Genomic DNA, 18,680 nt, shown 5'->3' on the forward strand with positions numbered 1-18,680 from the left:
AGGTTCAAAAAAGGTGTCTCAAGGTTACTGAAGGGTTGGCAATGCACATGTGACATTCCTAGTGTTACAGGTGTTCATAAGCTATGGTAACCCCATATACCATCTGACATGCCTTATGTTTGTTTGGCACAAATGTAGTATAAAACAAAATAAAAAACAAGAAGATACTACAAATATTATTTTAACTAATTGAAAATGGCTGCAGTTAAATTTTTCGCCACTGCTTGTTAAAAAATGAAAAACAAAACATTTAAAAAATTACATTCCTATATTCAAACAATTATATTCTTTCAAGATAGTTGTTCAGTTTCTGAAATTCTATTGTTTGGTATTATACTGGTAAATATTTTCCATTACACCCTATGTGCAAAGTCCCTAGAAGAGAAGGGTACAAGTACTAGATAAGCCTAACCTGAAAGAAAGGTGAGCCACAAACAATCAACACTGACTGAGGAATCAAACATGAAGAATGTTGCTAACAACATGAAATGGATGGGTGGGTAAACATTACATCAACAGTATCGTGCATCTTGTCTTAGAGGACAGAACCAGGGTTGTTGCCTTTTTACAAAATAATTTACAGCAATCACTTTGAACTTTAATACCTTGAAATATGTTTCTTTATCACTTGACAATATAGGGATTAACATGTAATAAAGAACATAATTACAAAGTGTTAAAGATTACTTTTCCATGGTACTTAACAGTGATGCTCTGTGCACTACAATGAAAATACTCTATAGGAAAATAGACCTAAACAGATAAGGAACAGATGCAGTGTGAGGGGCCTTTAACAATTAAGGAATAGTGTTGCCATTAATAAGTTATAGTTTTAATTTTAAAAACACATTAAGAGTGTGAAGACAGAAATAATAGTAATGACACTGTCTATTTATTTAATAATTATTCATTTTAATTATGCAATAGTCACAAGTGTAACAAACAAACATTGTTAATTACTATCCCTTAAGAGATTACTGTCATAAACATATGAATTTTCTATTTGTATAAATAGAAAATACACCACATAATTGACACTGTTATGTATTATGCTTTAATTAACAGAATATTTTTTAGCCACTAAGGTCATTTTATAAATATTTATATTTAACCCATATTTTTTTTTTAAATATATGCAGTATGGAAATGGCAACCCTATAAAACGACAGACGGGGCAAAGCATTGAACGTGCGGCCAGGGTTCCGCAAACACTCAAACCAAATGGTGCAAGACAGATCACCCCCAACAAGCTCACCTTTCTGATTCAGCGGCTCCAATACAAACTGCATTTCGCACGCCTGTGCCTGCATTGGGACACACAAAAAGTGACTACGCAATGGGCCCTCACCCGTTTCAGATACCTCTGAAAAACAAATGTGTTATTATCATAAGCGTAACTAGGTATTTAAAATCAAAGGACAAATCACATAATGCCATAATTTTGTGTCAGTTATTTGATTTTAATCTGGTTATATTATAAAATATCTTTGGTAAGTACCAAAGTTGGACTACCTGGTTACGCCCATGGGTAATGTGCATGCAAGCATCAGCGATATTTCGTGGAAACGTAGAAACGCGCATTTTATTAGAGTATTAAGATCGCAACTTTTATCTATGGCAATGGAAAAAATAATTATAGGCAGAATTTTCATGGCAGACACTCATATAATTATTTATTAATGAACTACGAGTATTTTAAATACACTTGTTCTATTTTCCTAAAGATATTTAACAACCAGTTCTTAAAATAGATCGTTATAATCACCGCGGTTAATGATTGCACAAGATGTTCGAATTTCAAATGCGATATCCTTCGCGCGCCAGATTCACATAATAACTGGTAAACAAGCTCGCAACCACGTTTCCTCAATTAATAATCTCAGTGCTAAAGCAGAGAAGTTATTGAGGATATGCTTACAGGCCGCGGCCCGTGTTCCCATGTTTATGAGCTGAATCTTGAAACTGCCCTGCATTGAAGCGCCGGTCTACACTCGCGGTTAACATCAACGGCACGGTACGTAGTTCAATCAATAACAGCAGTTCAGGTTTTAAAACACGAATAACCGACCGGGCGAAAGAGATAAGACCTGAATCTAGATTTTCCTTTCTCTTCAAGCTATTGATCGATTCCCCGATCCCCGGGGAACCGGTGACAAGGATTGTTTTGGTTTGCCGCGCGCAGGACAATCAGTCAGCTGTGCGCTGCGCTGTGTACCTATAATGAAATGTCAATGTCAGCGTCAATTTGTATCTGTCACTTAAAGTACTTCCGTATGTTTTTTATCGTATCCTATGAGATCTTGTGCCTATCCAAATACATTACTTACATTACTATGTTGCGTAATATATCTTAATATTAAAAAATAAAATATTTAATTAATTTTATTCATTCATATAACTAAACTAAGAGCTGCTTTAAATATGTATATAAATTGAACGTGTGTTATGATAGCTAATAGTTTCCGGCTTCTTTTCTAATCGTAATTTCAAAATACACATAAAGCCAAAATATAAATGTTAATTGGACCTTTGGAATTCTCTACGTAGATAATGTATTTATTAGGACGTGACGTACTGTTTACAATATCTTAATAGAAACCAAGGTTTCGTATTCCTTCTACATTTTAGCTACATATAATTTCACTCAGCCGTCGTGCTTTACCATAATTTGATTAATAAAAACCATGAAAAATCAGTCAGGTTCAGGTTTCTTAATCTCAATCAAACTAGTGGATACTTAATAACATATATATTATTTTGTTTTAATTTATTACATATATATATATTGTTTTAATTTAATGATACATATTGTCTCTATGCTCGCGCAGATTGGTGTCACATATCGTGCTAAAATAAAAAATATGTATATCAAGAAATATAAATTAACATTCATGAATACAAATTTTTGTATCGTACAGGAATAATTATCGTATGGCAGGGCAGTATGCCCGCCATCTGGTCCCGGCATAGAATGGGCCACACCCTTCTGTCCCGTGTCTGTCGTAAGAGGTGACTGAGGAAATTTAACACTCGAAGGATGGGCAACATCACCAAAACCTAACTGCGGTTACCTTCCCGCCTCTCATGCGTGGTAACTACTGGTAAAAATCCAGTAGGGGAGGCCTATGTTCAGCAGTGGACAGTTAATGGCTGATAAGATATTGTAAGACAGTGTGCATCACCGCTACACCATCAAGATTGTTATTTATTTATTCGACTCGAAAAACAAGAAACTCTAAGAGACAGCTCCACCTGTATACTTATACTGGATATATTACTATAATTGTTGAAATAAGTCTTGGATGAAATTCTCCAACATCCTCAAGAATAGTTAAGCAAGGGGATTACCAGGGGGATCATACTTAGATACGGCGACGGTTACCACTTTCCATTAAATGGGAGTCATCTCGTTTGGCATTCTAAATATTATAAAAAATATTTCATATCATATTACTCCATGTTCTCATAGATAGAGTCTACTTATGTGATTATGGAGCAGGTGATAATAAAACATCCTTAATGTCATGTCATTTAATCAGATCACAATAGAAGGAAACATTACATAAATACAATTAGTATTTAGAACGTCCTGCGTCACTAAACAATAGTTACAGAATAATGTTCCTTTAATATAATATTTTATATAAACTTAATTCCTTAGATATCTATACAAATGTAAAGCAAAAAATATCACCGCTCAGAATTTTAAGTCCGCACCGTCCACAATAGGTTTTAAACGAGTACAAATGTTCGACAATGCATGCTCGCTATAGTTTATTGACTTGTGTACCGTTGGCATTGAAACTAAATGATTCCGTCGACCATTATATCATCAACGGTTGTCCATCGCGCCGGCCAGTGCTTGTTGTATCACGAGCTGCTGTGCACTTATTAACTTCTTTAATTCCCTCACTTCCTGAGTCAGTTGGCGCACATTTTCCGACGTCTCGTCCAACCTTGCCTGGAGACTTCCTAAAGTCGATGAGTATCCGTATTCTCGGTAACCCGAATCGTTATGGTGTTCGTATTTCTTGAAACAGGAATACGCGCCTGTTGTCGACCCACTAGATGAAATTGTGTGCCCATACTGCTTTCTCATTTTCGCTATATCGTATGCTGCCATCATTATGTCCCTAGGCAATCGCTTCTCACTCGGATTCAACGGCTTGACGCTGAGTACCACTCTATACGCTTGTGGGGAGACAAGCGCTGACGAATGTAATATTTTTAGCAAGCATTTCGGTAGGTATCCATTGAAGAGAGCCAACTCCATATATGATATTAGTTTCGTCTGACGAACTAGTTTAGAAAGGCCTGCGGTTTTCCTCAAACCTTGAATATCATGAACTGCTATGCCGACGAGCAAATTCATGAGTACGACCGTAACAAACATAAGAAACAGTACGTAAGTTATTTGAGCGGAGAATTCTAAAAGTACAGGCGGATCGTTGCCATCCGGCTCGTTCAATAGTAAATCCAAGTTCAATTCCCCAATCATCATTGTCAGAACTGTTATAAAACCCATAAACGGATTAGCGAATGATGACGAATCAGGAAATATGACGCAGAAGCTTATTGTGAAACCGATCAGGATGCAGGAGTATGCCATTAGTAGTTTTGCGAATTCTTTCTGTACCTTTTGGTACATGGCTACATAAGTTCCGAAAACTGGTAGTTGACCGATCATCATCATTAAATTAGTCCATCCGGCGAGTACGGCAAATGCACCGACATGATTTTGCCATGTATACGTAATATTTGTGTATATGTAAGATATTAGGAAAACGCTCACAATCACAAACCATTCGATTATATTCTCAGATTGAGTTAAATATTGTTTCACTGTAGAATAACCGGCTATACCGTATACTTTTCGAAATATCTCAAAAATTGTAATTCCAGCCAACACCCACCACTGCATTTCTATGACAAAAGGATTTTTTCTCAATAAATCTCCAAGTATTGACTGTTTTTGGCATAATTCTTGTTCTTGTATAGTTTCCTCCATGTCTTTACTGCCATTATAACAGTTATGCGCAAGAGCGGTTAGTACGTATAATGTGAGACAAAGAACAAAAATGAAACTTAAAAATAGTCTGGCAACATAATATTTACGTATTTTCTCCCACTTTATATATAAAAAAGCTGAACATAGAGGATGAAGGAGAAATTCTTTTTGCCCTTCGTCGACGAATGTGTTCAGATAGCTTATTTCTCGTGGATAGCAATGTTGAAGGATGCTTCTAAAATCTAACTCAAGTTCCACTTCTCTGTTGCTTGTTTGAGAATGATGCAGAGTAATAGCGCAATCCAATTTTCTTGTTATCATTGCAAGAGACGCGGGCGTTTTTCGTGCAATTACGTTAAGAGCCGAATTTCCTTTTTTAGATCTCGTCGTTACATCAGCGCCGTGATAAATTAATGTCTCTACACAGGCAGACAGCCCATCAAGAGCGGCCAAGTGCAATGGCGTAAAGCCGTATTCGTCCTTTTGATTTACATTTGCTCCCCAACTTATCAAGGTTTCGATTATATCGCAAGCACTGTCCGATTTTCCAATAGCAGCATGAAGGGGAGTTCTCATATCAAAATCCTTGGCGTTAGGTTCCGCGTGCCCTTTTCGAAGTAAAGCTTCCACGCATTCCAAGCTTGATGAACGAGCAGCTAAATGTAAAGCTGTGAATCCTCTATGATTTTTTAAAGTTGCGTCGGCGCCTTTTGCTAACAATAAATCGACACATTCAATAAAACCTCCATCGGCAGCCAGGTGTAATGCGGTTGATTCACGATCTCCCACCCTCGTTCTCACATTCGGGTCAGCTCCAGGTGTGTCTAAAAGTATCGTCAAACATTGTATCATACCCAAATCAGCAGCTAAATGAATAGCATTGGTACCACCCGGTTCAATCAAATTTACATCGACACCGTGAGATATAAACAGCTTTAAACATTCCACTGAGTTAGCTCTGACAGAGCAATGAAGCAAACCACCTTCACAGTTGACATATTTCACTGCCGCATGAACTGAAGCGCCATTGCTGATAAGTAAATTAGCTACTTGCACTGAGTTGCCGAAGGCGGCGCAATGGAGAGGCACGAAGCATCTGGGCATGTAATTGGGGTCAACTCCTCGAGATAATAGATAATTTGCACATTCCGTTGATCCACTGAATGCTGCGACGTGTAACGGCGACAGTCCAAGCGTGTCATAGTATAACGGGTCTGCGCCGGCGTCCAACAAAGGAGGCAAGAGGTTATGAAGCTTGAGAAACGCCGTCCAAAATAAGCAAACATTCCTCTCCGCTTCCGAAGCTGATGAAAAAGTGTCCGCTGCCGTCTCAGCCGTTATAACGCCGTTTTCCAATTCGTCTAATAGTCGCAATCTTCCACCGACTGCTCTCATTTGTTCGTGTGCGCTTTGACGTAGCGAGTCGCCGCATATGTGCGCAGTTAGATCCAGGGGTGGTTCCTCGAAGCTGTCGTACATATTGGGGGCACTCTCGGCGGGTGGCGGAGAGCCAGCGAGGACGTATTCAAGGTGACCCATGGAGGGGTACGCGCGTTCGAGAGACTCCTCATCGAGGGGCGGATTGGTCTGATGCTGGGCGCGTGCCGGTGAGCTGAGGACCCTGGCGACACGGGGCCGGCGGTCCATGTCGCGGCGCGGTAAGGTTCTTGGTCGGACGTCATCGAGCTCTTCGGGGTTTGGGGAGCGGCGCGTACGGAACCACCGCAAGGTGCGGATGCGGCGCGTGGTGGGCATGCGGACGGCGACGCGACACTGAACGCCGGCGCAGCTATTGTAGGACAATTGTGACCGCGCTCGAGATGAATCTGACGCACTTTTCAGCTATAAGGGTCTAGTCATACTAACAGCTATTTAATTATATTTTGTTTACTATTACTTCGATTTTTGACTTCACTTACAAAGGCAAACAAGTTTTGTTATGTTCTCTTATAACTATCAGCTAAATAACCTATTTAAAATTTAATTACAACATAAATGTAATAATTACAATTCACAACATCTTGGGAACATTAAGACAATACACATGATGTACCACTTGTTGTTGATAACATGTTATTTACAAACATTTACCTCGATGATATCATTGTCATTTAATAGTGAACTTGAAATCATTTTCGAGGTGAGTTGAACAGACCTCTAGGACTGAATAATTTAAGGTTAATTTGGTTGTAAACCCTGACAAAAACTTGATTTTATACAATGAAGTAAGTAAGTATCTACGTAATATCAAGTAATTGATTTGAGATAAAAGAATAGAAAAACAGATACAATTAGCAAGGAATTATCATAATTGCGTAACTTAACCTAGGTACTTTTTCAGATACACAAAGACTTTATAAATGCCTTATAAATGTTTATGAAGAGATTTTTTTTAATTAATGGAAATGGAATAATCCTAACTTGAGCTATGGGTATAAATCAGTAAGTAATAATTTACCAGCGGGCTACTTTGGACAAAAGTCGTTTGCTTGGGCAACTCTGTCCCTTTCTTGTTTCTACCATGTAGCAGTTGTGTTTGCATGCCTGTGTTTCGGTTTGAAGGATGGGATATGACAGTGAATTTACAGGATACAGAGAAATAACACCTGAGACTTCAAGAATGACAATGCATGGGGGGGGGGGGTATCATGGGCGAAACAGTATACTCTGTTATGGTACTTGGTACTGCTCATGTCTATAGGTGATGGTTACCACTTTCCATCAGGTGGGCCGTCAGCTTGATTGGCATTCTAAACTGCGTAAAAAAAGTAATAATAATAACTTCCTACTTATTATACTGTTATATGTTACTACTTAATAATAGTAAGTTGTCTGCATACCAATACCTAATAGGGCCCAACAGTCCCACTGTAGAGGGGAAAGGGATTGTAAGTAACAGGGTTTAACAGCTCTATTACTAGCAATATGCCCTATCAGGTTGACCTCTACACGGTTCCCCCTGGAAACCATCGTGGTTAATTCTTTTGGAATTCGTTACCTTGAGCTAACCTGCTTTTATCTCACCTATCATCCCACACTGGTGCTCTGCCATCGTATACCGATAGCGCAGGCGGGGTTACCTTTCCATTATCATCCACAAAAAGCCCCATTGACCTACAAGAAAATCTCACTCGATTTTCCCTGAAAATGCTTCCTGGTGTAATAAAAAATTCCTATCCTGGTGTAAAAAAAAAATATATTCCCAGTGAAATAAGGCAATGCGCCGACAGATCAAACACGTCCAGTGCGACTAAGTCTTAGTATCTATAAGTTTGTTTATACCCATGTAGACTGTGTACAGCTATTTTTCTTGACAATGTGTCAGAGTGTGTAAGAAATACACATCATTGGAGAATAAAAACAGGTAACTTTATATGAGTCACGCATGTATATCATAACAGTGACAACTTAGCAAAAAAATTAATGAATATCACTCTAATTCAGTGTGTAATTTTATACTAATTTATTATATTTTTTTGCGAGAATGTAGATTAGTGTTTTATATGATTTAATGTTTATTATCTATGTATATATATATATATATATATATATATATATATATATATATATATATATATATATATATATATATATATATATTTTATGGGTGAAAATGGTATGGTAACCCCGCCTGCGCTAACGGGATACGCTGGCGGAGCACCAATGAACGGTGATAGATGAGAATGAAAACAGGTCAGTTAGCCCATCATGATGAATTCATCAGGAATTAACCATGATAGTTTCCAGGGAGAACCGCGAGGAGGTCGACCTGGTTAGGTATATTGCTAGCAATGGGACTCTCAGTCTCCATTACTAACAATCCCTTTCCCCCCTATCTATGTGTATTATATATAGTGCTGTGTAGTCGCGACATAAAATATGCCACTTCTTTCTTTCCCGTAGGTGTCGTAAGAGGCGACAGTTATAGGCTGTTATGATGATGATGATTATATATATATATATATATATATATATATATATATATATATATATATATATATATATATATATATAGGAGTTTTTATCCATGTTAATTTGCAATGAACTTAACCGTTTTTGGCATTTGCTCAGCTGGCGCCCCCTACATTATTGTGGGCTCTGAAAAATATCGCCTTCTAATCTTCAACAGTCAGGTAAAAAGGCTTCTAGATGATTCTAGTGTGATCGCTGAATGAACATGACTAATATATCTCCAATCATTCATGACGATGCATAATAGTGAACATCATTTTTATACAGTAAGCCGTCCTGAACAATAGCACAATAAGTCGGTACAGTGATTTCCGCACCATCATTCGACGACGACGAATCAATTTGAGGATACAAGGGCAATCCCATGGTGTACAATTTGATACAAAGTCCATGGCACTGAATCGTACTGGGAACTGGAATAATGGTATTGAAGTAAGTGAGCTAGATTTACTGAACATACAACATGCCTAGCTTTTGTTAGCTGTTTTATACGCATTGCATTTTAATTTTCTTGGTAGGATATCATTACTGTAGTTTTCTGTATAGATACTTTATCTATATTTTTATTATTATTATGTAATAAGTTTATAAATTTTATAAAGTTTAACTGATAGAAGTTTTGCAAGATTTGTCCAAAACAAGAAAAAAAAAAATAGAAAAATAAAAACAAAAAAATTACAGTTGAGCAAAATTAGAAAGTTAAATTTCAAATAAAATAAAATGAGTTTATTTGCAATAAACAGTCTTAAAATTAATACAAGTGCCATTTTGGCACCTGTTTAATTGCCTTAAACGATGAAAGTATGCAAATATTTACATTTTACAAAAAAAAAATAAAAATTATTTACCTAATTATAAGAATATATTTAGAGAAATAAATACAAATAGAGGAGAGAAAATCTTTGGCGCCCATCAAACCATAAAATGTAAACAAAAGTAAATTATTTTTGTTTACTTTTTAATATAAATTAAAAAGTAGATATTTTTTTAGGATGTCGAAAGAGGCGGATATAAGTATAAACCATAGTACAGTACTGTAAGAGAAATATTAAATAATATTTCAGTATTCTTTTATGGAAAGCACTCTATTATCTGCAGTGGTTATTATAGTTTATAGCAAAATTTATTTGTAGTTTTGTGTAGTTCTGCAGTAAACGGCCGTTTTCAAGGTTATTTTTAGATTAGAACTAAACGAGATGCACAAAGTTGTCCTAATCATGTCGACAGAACGCGCCTACGCGGAAGTGGGTACTTCTTGGGTAATTTACAAGATTTCTCGCATAGATACCTGTCGGAGATTATTAATGAATCACCTGGTTACAGGTAACAATTTTGTTTTGAATGTTTTTTTTTCTTTTTATAGGTGAAAATGGCATGGTAACCCCGCCTGCGCTATCGCCAGTGTATCGCCAGGGTACCAGTGAGTGATAGGTAAAGATGAAAAAGCAGGTCAGTCAGCCCATTGTGACGAATTCAATAATAAATTGGTCACGATAGTTTCCATGAGGAACCGCGTGGAGGTTGACCTGATAGGGTATATTGTTAGCAATGGGGACTAACCTCCCCATTACTAACAATCCCTTCCCCCCTGTTTTGAATTTTGTTCTGAATGTAATTTATAGTATAACAAGCTTAAACTTAATTTGTATATATGCATACAGTAATTGCTTACAGTATGAATTTATTAAAGTGTTGACACTTTTTTATTTCACTGTTGCCTTAGACATAAGCCTCCCCCATAGACTGCCATAAGAAATGATCCTGAGCCACCTGCATCCACTGACTCCCTGCAATGAATTTGAGGTCATCATTCCATCTACTGGGGAGTCATCTACATTGCGTTTGCCCGTACGGGGTAACCACTCAAGAACCTTCCTTCCCCATCGGTTGTCGGTCATAATTAATAATTCTTTACAATTGACATAAATTTATTGAATTAATTATATAACTATAAACGACATTTTAATTTTGTAATGAATGAGTATACTACTGATTGTTACATTAAATTTGGTATTGATATTATTGAAATAATCGTATTTTTTTTATAGAACTTAGAATGGCAAACAAGCTGACGGCCCACCTGATAGAAAGTGGTAACCGTCGCCTATAGACATGAGCAGTATACTGTTTCGCCCATGATACCCCCATGCGTTGCCATTCCTGAGGACACAGATGTTATTCCTCTGTACCCTGTAAATTCACACCATATCCCACCCTTCAAACCGAAACACAGCCATGCAAACACAACTGCTTCACGGTAGAAACACGAATCGGACAGAGGTACTCAAGCAAACGATTTTTGTACAAAGTCTCCTTCTGGCATATCTTAACAAGTCATGCTTAAAACGTTGTGATTATTTGCTTTGTGGTCATGCTCACTATAACGTCCATACGGATGATGGCGTGGTAGACCAATATATAGGGAGCCCAACAGGTTGAACAGAAAGATGGCTGTTTCATCCGTCACTTTTTTTTTAATGGTTGACAATGGATTGGTAACTCTATCTGCGCTAATGGTATACGCTGGCGAGCCACTGTGAATGATGATAGGTGAGAATGAAAACACAGGTCAGTTAGACCATCATGATGAATACACTTGGAATTAAACATGACGGTTTCCAGGGGGGGGGGGTTCACGTGGAGGTCGATCTGCCAAGGTATATTGCTAGCAATGGGACTGGTAGTTCGCACTACTAAACGTTTCGTCTAGTAGGGACTGTTCTGTTTAAGAATATTGTAACTGATTGTAATATTTTATTAATATGAAATTCGGGATAGTCATTTTTTATTCATTTACATTTTTTTTTTAATTCTACTTTTATTCGGAAAAAGCGACATCCGAGTTTTTTGCTCATTCTTCTCAACTGAAATCGTTCTCAACATTTCGAACTAGGCGGTAGATTTATAAGAAATATTATTCAAAAAAGCTTACTATTTAGTTAATTAAAAAATATCAAGGGATAAGCGCATCTGTGTATAACCTAAGATGTGTAAGTGGGTAGGTTACCCAATCCCATTGCTATCAATATGCCGTCAGGTCGATCTCCACGCGGAAATTATCGTGACTAATTTATCGTTGACTTCGTCACAGAGAGCTAACTCACCTGCCTTTTCATCCTCATCCATCATCCCACATTGATGCTCCACCAGTGTGTACTTTTAGCGCAGGCGGGGTTACTATTCCAATATCATCCATTAAAAAATATTCACAAGTATAAATATACAAAAATATAAACAAAAAAAAAGTCGATTGCTTGGGTACCTCTGTCCCATTAGTGTTTCTACCGTGAAGCAGTTGTGTTTGCATGGCTGCGTTTCGGTTTGAAGGGTTGGATATGGCGTGAATTTACTGGGTACAGAGGAATAACACCTGAGTCCTCAGGAATGGCAACGTATGGGGGGTATCATGGGCGAAACAGTATACTGTGTTATGTTCATGTTACTGCTCATGTCTAAAGGCGACGGTTACCACTTTCCATCAGGTGGACTAGCTTGTTTGCCACTCTAATTTGTATATATAAAAAAAAGTAACGCCTTCTGGTAATGCATATCAAAATTTTATTTGACAAACGTCATTTTATTTGTCATTCTTAATAATCTAAGCCTAATTATTGTTAATACTAAGTTCATTGTTAAGGATAATTAATTTGATATTTAATAAATAAAAACTTGCATTAAAATTTGAAAATATTTATTGTTATACAAATTGTTGCATTAACAACATAATATATATAATGTACAGCGTTCATTACATAATATAATTACAAGAAATCGCTGACCGTACAATCACATAATAACTGCTATATGAACGTGTAACATAGGTTAGGTACTTTGCGTAAATGATCTCACGAGCTTCATGTTAGGGCGTGATGTAAAAATAAAAAAAAATAACTTCACAATAAACATTTACATAGTAATTATTACTCATACACATTTTTGGATTAAATGTTTCATTTAAACTATAGTACTAACTATTAAAGCTAACCATTAACACACACTAAGACATAAATTAAAAACTTATTTACAAAATATTACACTTTTAAAATAATATTCGAAAATTACACATTTTATTCCATTGAAGGATAGAACGATCGTATATGTTGGATTATGTATGTTCGCTGATATTTGCATTAAGTATGTACTTGCTGTTTAATTATTAAAATAAACGAGAATGTTATGACATGGCACAAAACAATAGTTAGAAACTGTATATGTAATACTGTGTTAAAACAGGACAACCGTTCGTTTGAAATGTAGTTAAAATAATTGACTCAAATCGGATTTGATACAAAACTTTTTAGATAAAGTAATAATAAAAACTTAGAAGAAAAACAATTGAACAGTGCTATTCGAATTTTGAATTCGAGAACGAGGAAACATTTTTGATTATTTTTTTTTTAATCACAAGAAACAAAAGCGTGCAATAGCGGACTCAGGAACCTGCTGAGTCGCCGAGACGTTTTGGTGATTGCGTACTCACATATTGACAGACACCGTGGTAGAACACTATCACGATAATGTCACTAGGAGCTCGCATTAAGAAAATGGTGTTTACAATACTACAATATTTTACATTCCCATAAAATTAAAAGTAGGTATGTATATTTATTTAACTTCTTCAACCTTGAATATTTAATTACAAAGTGAACAAAATTACACATAGATAGATTGGTTAATTATTCTACAAAGATTTATATTACGATCGCATTCACATTTACGTCGATAATTTTGTATGGAAATCTGAGTTTTCGGAACTACCCGCTAGAGGCGCAGTTGACTTTAAGACAAATTATCAAGTGTAAACATTAAGGCTGTTGTAAAATAAATCTGTATTTAACTCCATTAAGGACTCTGGACTACATTTCACCAGAGGATCGAATGCAGAGGACTCTAAGTCAGAAAACGTTAAAATCTATTCTAAATTTTTAGTTTAGATTTTTGGCCAGGACAAGACAGAAATTCTATCGGATCACAAATGGATAATAAAAATGACAAACAAATTCAAATTACAATAGATTATTTTTATCATTTATCTAACATTAAACTCTGCCAGCAATAAATTAGTTCACCTTGAACATGGTTTACTAATATGACATAGATATAGGTATATCTTAGATTTCGATAAAATATACAAATATATTTTACAAGTATAATTTTAGATGAAAAAGGCACAGTCGTGACCACGTATTAATACATTCTTATAACGCTTTAAAGGAGAAAATATAACACTTATGATAATATTGTCGTTACATACTCTGTTTAAAATCAATATAACACGAAACACATAGTAATTGCAATCAGTAACAGTTTATATGTATACCATACCACCATCCCAAAACAGCCGATAATTTTTGTAGGTGATATTCAGTGACGAGGATTAGCTCCTAAGACGGACTTATTGCTAACAGTAATCTTGTTAGCTCCATACGCTGTCATAGTGGAAAGTATCGCAGCTAGTTTATGGTCAATTCATTACGATGGGCAGAATGGCATGACTCCTCATCTATCACCACTTATAGGTACTCCACCAATGTAAACCAATAGCGCACGACGTTACTACTTTTTCTTCTATTTAAAAGTTTTCATGATTTGTAAATAATGCAACAACACAAAGAATAACTCTTCTTTACTTTTTTTTAATAACATTTTGGAGTCGGGTGTTTATTATATAAGATATTAAGACGTTTCCAATTTATGATTCTAGTCACAGTTCTCGCTAACAACAAAAAAAGCGAAATTTCAATGGAATGTCTAGATACTAGAGTATAGTTACCATGTATAAACTTGAACATGTTTTTAATGTCCCGTAACCTGTGAATTTTACGTACAAGAGCATTTACTGCGCATGCATTGATCATAGTTTCGTTCAAGTTGTTATCTACTGTGCATGCACTGTCTATGGTTTCGTCAACTTGTTGTCTTCCGCGCGAGCTGTGTCTATGGTTGTTCACATTATTAAAAGAAGTAGTTGCGTCCATCGTCGCTGGAGTAGCACTGGAGGCAGGTAGTCGTCTACTACGCAAGCATTGTCTATGACTTCGTTCAAGTTGTTTATGGTACTAGACGCAGGAGTAGTTCCGGCCGTCATCGCTGGAATAGCATTGGTGGCAATGCAGGCGGCGCGCGCGCACGCGGACGTCAGCGCCGGCACGGCCATCGCCTAACCGGGTGCCGCACACCGCACAATTGAAGCACCACACGTGGTAGCACAGAGATAGAGACTCGATGATCATGGCTGCGCCGCGACCTGTCGTTGACAATATTAATTTTTAATAAAAGAAAAAAAAAATCCCGCGCAACAATGGCGGCCATCTTTGATGCCTCATTGAAAAGGTGTATCTTAAAAACAGTTTATGTGTCGTAACCCCAAGAATTTGATTGTTAAAATTAAGTTTTTAACTTTGTAAAGTCGCCATTTATATTTTAAATTAATGTTTTGATATTTTCGTCCTATACCCACATATGTACTTGAACAACACTTCTACAATTAATACTAAGGTAATGACACCTCAAGCCGTTTAGAAGTTTAGTCAGATACATACTCTCTAAAAATATTAACCTTTTGGTTTTTAATGCTAGCAAATAAGTAAATCAAAACATGCATTTAAGCCTATTTTCAATCGACCATCAAATGATGGAGAATCTCAATTCAATTGTATTTTTATGCTCGTTACCTCATAACTCAGTTATAAACCGATTTGAAAAATTCTTCTTTTATCTGACAGAATGTACTTACATGTTGGTTTCATAGAAATTTTATTAAAATCGACTTAGTAGTTCAGTTTGCGAAAGACATGAAAGACTGATATTGCCACAAAAGAAACGACTTCAATCGTTTCTTTTTGTACAATATAATCTTTTATTATAATTTCTACGACTTAGGACAGTATTTTTGAAACAATGCTCTTTCACGCACCTAACTCCTCGCCGCAGTGTGAACACTTCTTCTTCCCGCTGACGCTGAGCAGCTTGTCCTCCCTGGCGGTGGGTTCTGGTCGAGGTTCTGGCCGCGGCTGCGGCCGCATCGGTCGCTTCATCTCCACAGGCAAGTGTTGTTGGCTGCAATGATATCAAGTGAATTGTTAAATGACTTCTAAAAGAAGATGGAAGATACTCAGTTTATTTGTTATTATAAACAGGGTGAAATCAGAGTGAGTCTTGATGGAGCTTGCATGTTGTTTCGATTTAAGGGTGAGATGTGGCAGTGAAAATACTGGGTACGTTGGCATAATACCACAGATCAGGAATGATTGCACGTGGAATTTCATGGGTATCACGGTGCATTTTGTGATATCCACATAGTACTGTCCATATCTATAGGAGATGGTCCCATGAGGTGCGCTGTTTTCTTTGGCATTTTATCATAAAACAAAATTGTCAGTACTTTTTTAGAGAAATTTTATTTGTGAAATTATATATATTCATCAAATTCATCATATTGGTAAAGGACAAAAAATTTATAATCACGGCGTATCTAGGGACATTAGGAGCGAGTAAAGGAAATTGGTAAAAGGAAATGAAGGACTTATGGTGAAAATGGAAAGGAAAAACACTGCAGTTGCGAAGGAGACACTGATCAGAAACTACAGTAGCTCAAAAGGCCAGAGTCTCATACTTGTGTACCTTTACTCTAGAACTAGACAGATTACTAGGGAACACCCCTGGCACAGGTTGAATACGCCTGTATAAATAAAATATATATTTGTTTATTTACCTGGAACTCAAGTGCATCATGTGGTGCAGGGGCGCCGGCGCCATATCTTGGTGATACGAGTGCCGCTGCGCTGCGCGCTGTTTATTTCTTTGCTCCTCTATCCTGCGCTGCTCCGCCTCCTGGAATACATACAATTTTATTCTATAGTATGATTTTATCTATCATTTATATACAAGGTGGAAGGGACAGATTGGCCAAAACGAAAACAGCTGATTCAGATAAATGGTCTGAATCAGATGGCAGATTTTTTATGCACCTTAAAATGGCAAATAAGCTGACGGTTCACCTGATGGAAAGTGATAACTGTCACCTATAGACATGAGCAGTACCATGTACATAACAGAGTATACTGTTTCGCCCATGATACCCCCCATGCGTTTCCATTCCTGAGAACTCAGGTGTTATTCCTCTGTACCCTGTAAATTCACTGACATATCCCACTCTTCAAATCGAAATACAGCCATGCAAACACAATTGCTACACGGTAGAAACACGAATGGGACAGAGGTGTCCAGGCAATCGACTTTTGAACAAAGTCTTCCTTTGGTGAAATTATTATTTTCCCACCGAATTTTGATGGTGATACATATAACTAAAATATATTAGGTGTTGCCATATATTTACTCACCCCTAGTTTCCACTGTCATATTTCTTTATGTATTATTAGTGTATAAATTAAAATATAAATAAATAAATAAATAACCTGTATTAGCCAATGTTGGTTGTAGTTATAATTGGCAGGTTTCCGCTGCGGTTGCTGTCGGCTCTGCATCCACTCTGTGTTTGAGATCAGTTTAGGTGTAGGAGCCGCACTTAACGCCTGAAAATTTTATACAAATAATGTATATTCTTTATTGCACTTGTAAGTTACATATAAAATAATCTATTTATAAATGTTGTAAGCAAGGGTGGACTTATCTCTGACAGAGATCTCTTCCAGTCAACCCAGTACAGTAATTAATTAAATGAAGAAATACATACGGAGGCTGAATAAGATGTGCCATCATTTTTTTTTATACAACTTAGAAAGGCAAATAAGCTGACGGCCCACCTGATGGAAAGTGGTAACTGTCGCCTATAGACATGAGCAGTACCATGGACATAACAGTGTATACTGTTACGCCCATTATACCCCCCATGCGTTGCCATTCCTGAGGACTCAGATGTTATTCCTCTGTACCCTGTAATAATTCAAAACTGTCTGGTCAAACCGAAAAACAGCAAAACACAACTGCTTCACTAGAAAACGAATGAGACAAAAAAAAACAAAGATATAGTGTTGTATTAGATAATAGATAAATTAAAAATATATTAATAGATGATAATGAAAATGAAAAAAAAAATTTATAGATGGTTTCTTCAGGGTCGACTTGATGTATTGCTAGCAAAACTAACAATTCCTTTCCCCCCCGTATATGTAAGGTGAGACAATGTTATATATGCTATATAAAGAAAATAAATGTATTTTTTTATACCACAAAGATGGCAAATAGGACATATAGATATATACATACATATATAATGCTTACCTCTTATTGGTATAAAAAATCTATCTATACTTATAATAAATCTGTAGAGAGGTCAATTCTGTACATGAAATATATTTCCAAAATAACTATCAGGGGGTGATTAGTGATCGATACTGATGCCAAAAATGAAATCAGTAAAATTTTTGTCTGTCTGTCTGTATGTTCGTTTTAGAAACAAAAACTACTCGACGGATTTTAACGAAACTTGGCACAATTATTCTTCTTACTCTTGGGCAGGTTATAGTATACTTTTCATCACGCTACGATCAATAGGAGCAGAGCAGTGAAGGGAAATGTGTCTGTTACATCAAAACCACTGAACCGTGAGGAAGGACATAGGCTATTTATTTTACGAAAAACGACGGAAACGCGGACGAAGTCGCGGGCAACAGCCAGTAAATAATACTTTTAACTTTTACTTATTATTATTATTTTTGTTTTTTATTATTATAAAGTA

General features: G+C 36.5%; 3 protein-coding genes and 1 long non-coding RNA gene across 14 annotated transcripts in view; 1 reads left to right on the top strand and 3 right to left on the bottom strand.

Annotated features, from left to right (window-relative positions):
* Positions 1–2,197, bottom strand: part of LOC113520275 (protein unc-79 homolog) — a 60,310-nt gene extending 58,113 nt beyond the window's left edge. For 5 of the 7 annotated variants that reach the window (XM_052898096.1, XM_052898095.1, XM_052898094.1 and 2 more), the window contains exon 1: positions 1,919–2,197. In XM_052898096.1, coding sequence (XP_052754056.1) covers positions 1,919–1,973 — 55 coding nt within the window. In that variant the 5' untranslated portion in view covers positions 1,974–2,197. Of the gene's footprint in view, positions 1–1,255; positions 1,364–1,918 lie in introns of all 7 variants that reach the window. The other 2 variants (XM_052898097.1, XM_052898092.1) reach the window with 1 other exon arrangement.
* Positions 2,198–3,516: 1,319 nt separating this feature from the next.
* Positions 3,517–6,810, bottom strand: LOC113520335 (transient receptor potential channel pyrexia). The gene has a single exon (XM_026905647.3). The coding sequence runs from the start codon at positions 6,761–6,763 to the stop codon at positions 3,833–3,835; it is 2,931 nt and encodes a 976-aa protein (XP_026761448.2). The 5' UTR covers positions 6,764–6,810; the 3' UTR covers positions 3,517–3,832.
* A 392-nt stretch (positions 6,811–7,202) lies between these two features.
* Positions 7,203–10,930, top strand: LOC128201366 (uncharacterized). The gene is made up of 4 exons (XR_008253216.1): positions 7,203–7,450; positions 9,248–9,412; positions 10,208–10,303; positions 10,704–10,930. It is a non-coding gene; the product is annotated as an uncharacterized LOC128201366 (long non-coding RNA).
* A 1,724-nt stretch (positions 10,931–12,654) lies between these two features.
* The window catches only part of LOC113520348 (LIM domain only protein 7), a 244,680-nt gene continuing 238,654 nt past the window's right edge, over positions 12,655–18,680 (bottom strand). For all 5 annotated transcript variants that reach the window (XM_031914582.2, XM_031914581.2, XM_031914583.2 and 2 more), the window contains 4 exons: positions 17,398–17,514; positions 16,695–16,813; positions 15,897–16,039; positions 12,655–15,227 (listed from right to left, as the gene is read on the bottom strand). In XM_031914582.2, coding sequence (XP_031770442.1) covers positions 15,040–15,227; positions 15,897–16,039; positions 16,695–16,813; positions 17,398–17,514 — 567 coding nt within the window. In that variant the 3' untranslated portion in view covers positions 12,655–15,039. The remainder of the gene's footprint in view (positions 15,228–15,896; positions 16,040–16,694; positions 16,814–17,397; positions 17,515–18,680) is intronic.

The sequence above is a fragment of the Galleria mellonella genome, unplaced genomic scaffold (assembly GCF_026898425.1).
Source record: "Galleria mellonella isolate WM207_F2 unplaced genomic scaffold, CSIRO_AGI_GalMel_v1 utg40, whole genome shotgun sequence".
In the NCBI taxonomy this organism is placed as follows: Eukaryota; Metazoa; Arthropoda; class Insecta; order Lepidoptera; family Pyralidae; genus Galleria; species Galleria mellonella.

Bases quoted from the DNA above. Each gene is read 5' to 3' on its own strand.
- LOC113520335 (XM_026905647.3), bottom strand. From the start codon at position 6,763: ATGCCCACCACGCGCCGCATCCGCACCTTGCGGTGGTTCCGTACGCGC.